The 10,821-nt window shown below is 40.2% G+C and overlaps 1 protein-coding gene across 1 annotated transcript; it reads right to left on the reverse strand.

Annotated features, from left to right (window-relative positions):
- On the reverse strand, positions 1-10,250 carry adprh (ADP-ribosylarginine hydrolase). Its single transcript, XM_034214653.1, has 8 exons — positions 9,908-10,250; positions 8,972-9,086; positions 8,767-8,875; positions 8,332-8,430; positions 8,147-8,252; positions 2,243-2,509; positions 1,351-1,565; positions 1-671 (listed from the first exon to the last, which is right to left on the reverse strand). Exons 1-8 carry the CDS (start codon positions 9,943-9,945, stop codon positions 523-525), a joined length of 1,098 nt encoding a protein of 365 aa, XP_034070544.1. The 5' UTR covers positions 9,946-10,250; the 3' UTR covers positions 1-522.
- Positions 10,251-10,821: the final 571 nt, after the last annotated feature.

The following is a 10,821-nucleotide window of genomic DNA, read 5'->3' on the forward strand; positions in this document are numbered from 1 at the left end:
CCTTGTTTGTTTAATTTATTGAAACATGAATTGTGTTTGGCAGTTACAGTTACTGCTCTGCACTGCAGGAAGCCACTCTAATGAGATGGACATTTATTTTTCATTGCACATTTAATTTGAAGCTCGATAATTCACTGCCATTATGTCAGGCTGACAAAATGACATAATTGCCTCTTAGGGGATTCTTTGTCTTCTCTTCACTTTCTCCTTAGCTGGGATTTGTTCCATTCAGTGGTGTAATTCTGCATGTTAATTTAAAATGGTCACTAGGGGGACTCCTCTTTATACATCATGAGGCACACTTGTTCGGGCAGATGAGACTCTTCTTTGGGTGGGTAAGGCACTCCCCTTCAGGCAGAATGACACCCCCCCCCCCCCCAGTGTGGCTCGGTGTCAGCGCTCTGGTTCGATGAACGGCCGAGCGCCACCCAGCTGTCCGTCGATGTGTCAGTGTGTGTGTGTGGCCTTGTTTCCCCTCAGTGCAGAACGTCAGGACACAGTCAGTGCAGCAGGGTCTGCTCCTCAGTGGGACAGGGCGTAGAGCTGCTCCCCGCTGCGCTCCAGCCGGTCCCGGTACTCCAGGTTGCAGTAGTTGCCCTCGGGGACCCCCTGGGTGCCGTACAGGAGACCCCAGCAGCAGCCGGCGATCACTGCAGTGCTGTCACTGTCGCCTGGGCCGGAAGGAAACCATAGAGACAATGTTACTTAATTTAGCATAATAGGAAGTTCTAATTTATGCTAAATAATTTTTAACATGCCAATGTTATGACTGACATGGCATATATACACTTTTTACCTTTACACTATACTTTCGAAAAACAATCTTAACTTTCATACTCAATGGCAAAAATATTTATACTATGAGGTATTTTTTTTAATGGCTTATGATACTCTGAATTTTCTTTTTAGTCATGCTATATGACTTTTAATGACAGATATGACATTTTAAATGATATACTATAATATGACTAATTTATTCATGCCAAGACTTTTGGAAATTGTTATACACTATATATACACACACTGCTATAACTTTTGTCAATCTTATAAAAACTAAATGTTGCATTTCAATTAAATCTTTTCAGCCATATACTGACACTTCATGCAAGAGAAGAGTATGGACACATTTTAAAATGTCAAATTATTAAGTAAAGAGAAGTGGTGCTGTGATTATCAGGCTGAGCTAGAAGTCTATGTTTAGGTGAAAAATAAGTATAGGTTTAAAGTTGAAAATGTCGAGGTTAAGGGTTTAAATGAGATGTTTAAAGCTTTGGTGAGATTATTAGAAGTGATTGCAATACTCCTCTCAGCCTCCAACATCATAAAGGCCACATTTAAAATATCTCTGACCCCCATGGAAGCCGGCTCTGCTCATCAGCTCCTCCCAGTCGCCCCCCGCCCCCAGCAGGGCGTCCAGCGCGATCATCGGGGCGTCGTGTCCGCTGCGCCCCGCCCGGCCCGACAGGCTGAAACTCTTGTAGTCCTCGTCTCTCTCCGCTGGGCCGTAGGAGGAGGGCCAGATCACAGGCCCCACCCCACAGGAGATGCCCCTAGTGTCCAGGTACCTGAGGACGGAGGTAAGAGATAGTCCTGACATGCTCATATGATTTTCTGAAGTGGCCCTATTATGTTTTTTGGGGTTTCCCTTTACCGTAGTAGTGTATTATATAGATTTTTGTGCATGTAAATGGTCTAGCCTAAAATCAAAGTTCCCTCCAGAGGGAGCTTCTCTTCCACACACCTGCCTGAAACGCCTCCATTTGACGCCTATGTTTATCTCTGTACCATAATGACATCACTATATAACACTTGAGCTTCTACTGACTAGTGCTCCAACATCTCTATGTGGTTGACCAATCACAACAGAGCCGGCCAGCTAACCAATCAGAGCAGACTGGGCTCTGGTTTCAGACAGAGGGTGAAAAGAGGTGCCGCAGTATGAGACAAATAAAGAGCTTTTTGAACATTAAAGCATATCAAAAGAGGCATAAAGCGCAAAATGGACCTGCAAATGAGAATGATAGGGCCCTTTAAATGATGAAAATAAATATATGTACTTTATATTGTCCTCAGGAGCACTACATTACAATAAAAAGAGCTCAGTGCTGCTGATCTGAACTTGACCAATAACATTTCAGTACAAATATCACGCCATCATCTATTAACCTTAAGGCTTTAAAAGGTTAATGGAGAGTTGATGATGTTGAATACAGCATGACAGCTTAATCTCAGCAGCTCATACCACTGCCACTTGTCACAGAAGAAGTCCCAGTCCCTCTCCGTCTCCTCCACAGCGAAGCCCCGACCCTGAACAAAGCACTTTGCTATTGGACAGGCCTCGTTGAGCAGGCCCAGACCCCAGGTCGTGATTGGTCTGCGCTGCACGGCGTACGCTGTAAAAAGAGCCGATGCTACGGCCCCCAGGAAACCTGTCGGGTGAGGGTGGGTCATCCTGCCCGTCTCCACAGCAACCGCCACCAACGACAACAGCTGGTCTGGCTTTGGATACCTCGGGGGGAAAAAGTATTTAAGCCATTATCAGCATTTATTAGGCAGGATATGCAGCTGCAGGGTTCTACTTAATGAGGTCCATCACACAGCAGAGTGTTTTCTGCATTTATATTCTGTGTGGACACTGTTTATAGTAATTACTTCTCTGCATGCTTTAATGGACTCCACGTCTTGTTTTTTTTAACCTGGAAATCTGTAAATTATTCATTTTCTGCTCAGTGATCAAAGAATGTATACTTATTCCACTGTTGCATTTATCATAAATTATTTTCAGGAAAAGAGCAGAGTGCCTTAAATGTCAATTTGAAAGTGAAATGTCATGTTATCTCGTGTCCTTGGGTGACCAGACCAACTGGCGCTGTGACGGTCAATAATTCTACATCACTTAAATGTGTTCCTATTATTGTGCCTCATCCGAAGCAAAGACAGAGAAACACTAACTCTTCGTTTTCTTGTTTTGTAAAAACATCCAATGGATTCCTAATGAAGATGTATCTACAACCGTGATGAGATTAGAGCTAAGTAGATTCATTGAGAAACACAATGAATCAGAACTGTTTGGTTGTTTTACTTTAATGATTTTTTGAGAAGAAAATGTCAAAACCTCTGATTCTCTCTTCCCCAACCTCAAGATTTTAGCTTTTTCTGGGATCTTGGAAACCTATGGATATGAAAAATCTATGGATATATTTCTCTACAGTTTACAGATTTAGCAACAGTAGATTAATACAGGGGATTTTTTATTAGCTTATCATTAGTTTCCTCATTATATCCTGAGATACTATTGGATGTTGTAGATTTTACAATCAAGAGTGAGGACATGTACTCACACATACCTCAGTTATTTTGGACTCTGACCTTAACTTTGAAAGTCATGGCCGTAACCTCAGTAGGGCAACTCTTTCTCACTTCAAACACATATTAAGAGTCTTTATCAAGCTGAGTCTTTTAAGTCCCTCATGTCATCAGCTAGGACTATGGTAATGCTCTCCTCCCTCTTGCAGCTGATAATAAATCACCATTATTGTGCCACATTTGGCAGAAAACAGTCGTTTCTGTCTGTCTGTGGCCGTTTCTCAATCGCGAGTAAAACTGCTGCAGAGCAACTATTTCAAGTATACTACGTCATCGAGTGGCGCCAAAGGACTGTTTAAATGCATGAGCCCCAAGGTCCCCCTCGGCGGGTCCTTTTTTTTTCACGACGCTGTGTCTCTCAGGGGATCTTAATATTTAAGAACCTATTAATGTGTTTTACCAGATTAACGGGAATAATCTCAGCTAACTGACGATACAAACCATTTTTACCAAAACAAAACACAAGTCTCATAAGAAGCATCTAAATGACCCCTGAGCGAAAAATGCTAATGCATTTGGCACAGAACTCAAGATAAAAGATACCCTTATTACTTATCGTAGCTGCACATACAATATATCCGATTAAAGCTGAGGTTCTACAGATTATTTAGGTATATCATCACTGAGTGATCCGAACTCGCGACAGGGGAAGCAAACACAGACATCACAACACGACGTACCTTTACGGAGCTTTTACGGGAGATCGTCTCACTGTAGCTGTCAATCTTTTTCTTCCTTTTTTTTTTACAAGTCTTTTTATTTCATTATAGTGTACAGTAATCGATGCCATTTAATTTATATTGTAATATCACAGTATCACAGTACACTCACTACACTCCACCCTCCCTCCACCCGCAAAAAACAACAGAGCCATGAAAATAAACATAAAACGAAAAAATAAATAAAATAAACCCACATCAAAGTAAAACAAACAAATAATTATTAGGGATGCACGATAATTATCGGTCCGATAATTATCGGTCCGATATTAGGAATTATGACGTCATCCCGATAAACCCGATACCAGTATTAATAGCCCCGATAATATACAATATATTTTTTGGGTAAAAAAAAAGAAAAAAAATACTGCGGTGTGGGTGGATTGGGATGAGGGGCGCTTGTTTTTCACTCGGCTCCTCCCGTTTTGCCAGTACTGTGGTATTAGTGGTTTAGGAAGAGGGGAGTTCTTCAAAAATCCAGCGCTCCCTAACTCGTGAAGCCAGGACAGTAAACAAACTGTCGTCGGTGGTATGGGCGTTGGAGCTATGTGCAACTCAAGGCATATGCTCGAACCGGAGCTGCCTGGACGCTGCAATCATGTTGCGCACTATCCCTGCTGAGTGTGGTGAGTTTTCGTACAATGTCCCACTGTCTGGCTTCCTGCATAAAGTCAAGTGCTCGGCGCAGTTGTGGCGAAATGTCGCTCCTCTGTTTTCATTTAAACAGCTCCTTATATCCGTTAGCGCAGCTAGCTAGCACCAGATGCTAACAACAACAATGCACGTAAGGTCTCTCTCTCGCTCCCTCGGGCCACACATACACACACCCTCCCGGTCCTCCAGATGGCCAGTCGGTGCCTGCCGGTGAGCGTGGAAGTGTGGTCTGCCACAAGCGGGCGGCAGGAGCGGGGCTGTCAGCATCAGCTTGTAGATGGTATTTTAAACTCGATGCGCTCTGAAACTACGGGGCGGCCAAGGAAAAAAAATACACATGCGTTAATCGCGTTAAAATAATTAGTGGCGTACATTTTTTTTGGTTATCGGTATCGGTCTTGAGAAGCAGGAAGTTATCGGTATCGGTATCGGTTTCAAAAAACCAATATCGTGCATCCCTAATTAATTATACAATTAATTATACAATACAGCGACAATATAGACAATGACAACACAACTAGTATTTCCGGCCGTCAGGAAAATAGCCACATAGTGCACCATTCCATCACTGGTCATATCTCAGATATATTTTCCAAATAAGAAAACAATGGCAACCACAGAGCTTGAAAGATATGTCCACGATTATATTTTTCCAATGTCATTTTCTCCAGAGGTAAAAAATGTGTTATCTGATCAATGAAAAGTTTAAATGTTGGCGGACGTTCATTCTTCCAGAGTAAAAGTATACATTTCTTGGCAAAATATGTTATTGTGATTAGTATTCTGTAATGTTTGGGGTTCAGTTTAAAGTTTGGCATGTCATTTAACAGGAAAAAACATGGATTTTGGCTCATTTCGATGCCTAAAACGGCTTTTGTGAGCACATGAATCGAATCCCAGAAATGTTTCAAGAGATCACAGTCCCAAAACAGATGCATAAATGTTCCTTCTTTTACTTTACATCTCGGACATTTTTAAGAGTTTTCTTTGGAAATTGTATGCATCTTTATGGGTGTGAGGTAACATTTGTTGAGAAATTTAAAGTTTGCTTCTTTGATTTTATTGCTTGTGAATGGAAAATGTGTTCTTTCACAGATATTCAGCCAAGTAGTTTCATCTATCTGTATCCCTAAGTCCTTTCCGCAGATCTTTTTTAAAGTTGGAAAGGATGACTGAGCTCTTTTAGAAAAAACTGCATTAAATTCTCTAATTTTACCTTTGATCGTGCTCGATGACATCAATATCTCCTCCTCTTCCAACAATCCCGATCTCAATTTATTGCTTTTAATAATTGAGGGGATCACGTTCCTAATTTGCAGGTATCTGAAGAAATCCTTATTTGAAATGTCATATTCTGCTCTTAAATCATTAAATGATTTCAATGTTATATCTTTGTGGAACAAATGTTTCAATTGCTTTATACCTGATTTCGTCCATTTGTTTATATTAATTGACAACAAATATTTGCTAAGATCAGGATTGTTCAAAATAGGAGAAAAGATTGAAATACCTGAGTTAACATGAACTTTTTTTGTACAGTCTCTCCAGGCTAAAAGTGTATTGACCACTGTAAAACATTTGGCCATATTTTTCACCTTATTGAAGTCTTTAACAAATATAAGAGTTTGCACTGGCAACGGGTCAAAGATATTGGCTTCTATCTGAACCCATAGTGAATCCTTTCTTCCCAGAGACCAAGATAGTACATTTCTTAATTGAGCTGACCAGAAGTAGTGTTGAAAGTTGGGAAGACCAAGACCACCCAGTTTCTGGTTTCATAAGAGTAATTAACTTGATTCTTCTTTTTTTATTACACCAGATACATTTTGAGATGTGTCTATTGAGAGATTTAAAATAGTCAGTGGATAAATAGCATGGTAACATTTGAAAAAGAAAAATACATCTTGGTAGAATATTCATTTTTATGACATTGATTCTTCCTAGCAGTGATATTGGTAATGTGGACCATTTAGATAAATGGTGTAGCTGTCAATCTGATCAAAAGACTTGTTCAATGGCATTAAAACGAGAAAAAACGCGGCTGAATCGGTTAATCCATTGGTTGATAATGTTTCTGTGTAATATTTTTTTTATTTATAATCCATAATTCCATTTCTATGTAAAAATCGGAGAGTAAAAGTTAGCTGCTAATGGTAGCCACCAGAGTTATCGCAGCTTCCGGTCTTGGCTATGCGGCAGTCTCACACACACACATTACCAAATAAGGAGTAGGCTATGTGGGAGTTCCCCTCGATTCCATTGGCTCTGACGGTTAGAAAGAGATGTCAATCAGCAAAATCGAGCAAGGGGGGCCAGAGATAGGTCAAATCCACCCAAATGACCCCAGAAGTGTTTTTTTTCTGCTAAATCTCAAATCTCACTTGTTTTGCATCAATCTTGATACAGGGTACTTATTATATGTTGTAGTTTGGATTCCTAAAGCTTTTAGTCTACCATCCCATCATTTAAGGGTGGTTTTCAATATAAGTAAAAAAAAATTTGGACAGACACAATCATTTCAATGTTTTTACTGTGTTCAATCTGAATTTACTTTAAAATAAAAACATCTATATTGATTCTGACACTTCTACATCCAACTCACAGGTGTAACCTTGCTTTTAGAAAAAATATTATTAATTTAACCCTTTTAGAAGGGAAGATATGGTCATTAGTTCTGGGAATGTCATTTTCGAGCCTGAGACCTGAAAAACAGGCTCGGGGCTTAACAAGTTAAATGCTGGTTAAATGCCCAGCATTCTGCGCCACTCTATGACGTAGTATACTTGAAATAGTGCTCTGCAGCATGTGTACTCGACATTGAGAAACGGCCTCCGTCTGAGCGGTGAGTCTGGATTCTTTAATGTCTTTGGGTGGATAAGTGTTTCATCCATTTTATCATTCATATTTTATTTGGGGGTTTAGAAAATCATAGCCACAAGTATAGTCATGTTACATGAACCACAAAACATTAAAGCTACATAAAATATATAGCTATTTAACATACAATTATTGGACAAAGGAAATAGATACATTGGAATGGAAATTAAGATGAAGAAAATCGATTTTACAAATTAATTTGAATGAAAAGCACATTGATTTTACTTGTAAATAAATGGTCAGTTGAGATAACAAAATCAACATTTATGAATTTCAGACAACAAATTAAACCCAGTCCTAAAACAGGGGCCTTTATTTGCAGGAACAGATGCCATTAAGAAATCCAAATTAATAATGAAGTGGCACTTAAATGGAAATCAATTTGAAACATGGATTTGATTTCCTCTACTTTTCCCTCTGCTCGGGAAAACAACACTGCAGAATAATTGACATTTAGACAATAATAACCCAGCCATGCATACGAATCAGACTGAGTTATTATGTTTTTATTGTGAGGATGAGTGTCTTACCTGAGGCCGATGCACATGGACCTCATGGCGGCTCCACAGCCCGTCCCCTCTGGGTTATAGTTCACTCTGAAGCCCCCCTCCTCTCCGGGCTTCAGCTGGGAGACTCCTGAAAGAGCAGAGAAGAAGTCAGATCTCTGCAACCACTTCTAATGTGATCTGATTTAAAAATGAAGACATTGTCTCACCCAGGATGCTTGAAGGCCCTGGCTTCCTCCCCTCCATGTCCTTCATCCCCTCCACATATCGTGTCGCCACATCATGCAACAGGTCCTCCCCAACCTTGCCTGAGAGGGAGACGAGCATTAACTTCTGCAGATGCTTTCCTCAGAAACTTTTCAAAGATGTTAACATGGCTGCCCTATTGCAGAAAAAGGTCAAGTAGACATTTCTACCATTTCCTTCCACTTCCACAGAGTCGTAATAGAGCAGCAAATCAAGTAGAGACTGGAAATTAGATTTAGCCTTTAGTCATGATGGGGGGGGGGGGGGGGGGGGTGTGGTGTGATTTCCAATGAGGCCTCAACAGAACACTTTCGACTATCAGATCGATCAATTTAACTTCTCATTGGAAACAAAACAAGCAAAGGACAGACAGGGGGGATAATGTTATTGCGCCTCACCAGTTGCCAGTCCTTCGGCCGTCGCTAGATGAAGGACTGTGTCGTCGCTCACCGGCCAATCAGGGAGCTCGGCCTTGATGTTCTTCAGACCACCGAGCTCCTTCAGCTCCTGTAAGAAAGGAACACAACAGAGAGTTATTATACCTTTAGCAGTGGTTAGGCAGTTTCTCTTCAGCACTTCTTTCTATGTTCTTTCTGCAACCACCTGATGAATGGCCGGTCCCGACTCATTGTACTCCCACAGCTGGTTCCTGTATCCCAGAGCATCACCAGCTCCACTCAGCAGCATGGCTGCCTTATAGTGCTCTACTGTAGCAGATCTGAGGGGGCAAGAGACTCAATTAACGCTCTGTTAACAACTGACTGCCATTATGTAAACCTGAGCCGAAGGACAACATAAGATGACGAAGCAACTCAAGGGGATATTTGAGCTTTTTTTGTTTTATACTATATATTTTTTTCTGAAAAATACAATACTATGCTGTTTTTTGTTTTACGATGTTTTTATTTAGTTTATTTTATGGAAATAGTATAGTATGTTGTTCTGATATTTCTTGCCATACTTTACTATAACTTTGTTAATATTTTCAATAAGATTTATTTTCGACATACTATACATTTTTTCATATACATGATGTTTTTTCTCAAATTTAAACGAAATATTCAAGATATGTTGTTGATACTATAATCTTCTCTTCCTATCTTTTGACATAAACTATTGCTTTTTTTCACAATGTTCTACATGGGCTACAGCCTACTATGACTTTTTTGATTATTTTTACAATACAGAGAGCCACCTCATCCAAGCCAACCCACAATAACGAGTCGTAAAGCCGGGATGATCATATAAAGTGACGTCTAACATCTCTAACTGGCGGTGTCTTTACTTGATATGCAGCAGCGTTGTCTATAAGCGAAGCATGCAATAAACGCCTTTTTTGTAAAGATATACACTTATGCCAGGCATATCACGTAAAATCGTTGGCCTAGCCATATTATAACCGTAGATTCAAACATATAGGCAGGCCTAAACATCTCATCTTGAACGTTAAGAATACTGTGGCTTGATATGAGAGTCATTCATTAATATATTTCACATGCTGCTGCAGGAAACCCCTCCCCCGAGCAGTGGAAGTCTCACCGGTCCATTGCAGCGCGTCGATCCGCAGTATCAGGCATCACTAGCGGTCACACAGAGCACCTGACACCGGGGCTCAGCCTGGAGCTCTGCACACTGCTCACCCTCTCCTTGTGAGTGGGCAATATTACTCAGTCTCAGCTCGGAAAGGCCTGTAGCAAACAACCGCTTTATTCACTAGAGTTATTGTATGTTAGTTTCCAAACCCTGGTCGAAAGGTTGAATCCGCAGAAAACGTCGAGGCTAAAAAAAGGCGCAGCTGCAAAGCTATTTTAAAGGGCTGCTTTCCAGCTGGCAAGATGGACACATAAAACAAATGGCAATCGTCTCTGTAACAGCAGAGTAACATTGACTGGTTTACACAGCTGCACCTCATAGATTTTCATTCATTTTAATCTATGTAGCAAGCTGCAAATGTAACGATTTCCCCGAGAAACACGCCTTTGTCATTGTTTTGGGTCTGAAAAAAATAATGATTGAACACATGTATAGAAGTAACTTTTTATAAACCAATTCTCATGCATGTCGAAATATATTTGAGTATTGACCAAATACACATTTAATGTTCACTTTGTCTTACAATTACAGATTTTGCACATTAGTGCCATATATATATTTGTTTTCAGTAGCTTTAATATCATGTGACTAAATGACTCCAAATCACTAAACTGAATAATAAGGACACATCTCTTTTTTTATAGGATTTTGATGTTTTTATGAATGCTGAAATAATGACAATTAACAATTAAAAACTGTGGATTTCTGTCACAAAATGTCATAGAATGAAAACTAAATGCAATAAGAATAGATGTGTCCTACTCCCCTCAATGTGCTGGGTTGGAAGAAGTAGTCAGATCCCTTAAAATGACATAATATGGTCTTAAAAGCCCTGATTTCAAATGTGTACTTAAGTGAAA

The sequence above is a fragment of the Gymnodraco acuticeps genome, unplaced genomic scaffold (assembly GCF_902827175.1).
Source record: "Gymnodraco acuticeps unplaced genomic scaffold, fGymAcu1.1, whole genome shotgun sequence".
Taxonomy (NCBI): Eukaryota; Metazoa; Chordata; class Actinopteri; order Perciformes; family Bathydraconidae; genus Gymnodraco; species Gymnodraco acuticeps.

What these genes read in the sequence shown, in the direction of transcription:
- adprh (XM_034214653.1), bottom strand. Translation starts at nt 9,945, where the DNA reads ATGCCTGATACTGCGGATCGACGCGCTGCAATGGACCG. An exon ending in CGGGACCGGCCATTCATCAG is followed by an intron (nt 8,876 to 8,971) that starts GTGGTTGCAGAA and finishes CCTTTCTTACAG; the next exon opens with GAGCTGAAGGAGCTCGGTGG. An exon ending in CAGAGCCGGCTTCCATGGGG is followed by an intron (nt 672 to 1,350) that starts GTCAGAGATATT and finishes CTTCCGGCCCAG; the next exon opens with GCGACAGTGACAGCACTGCA.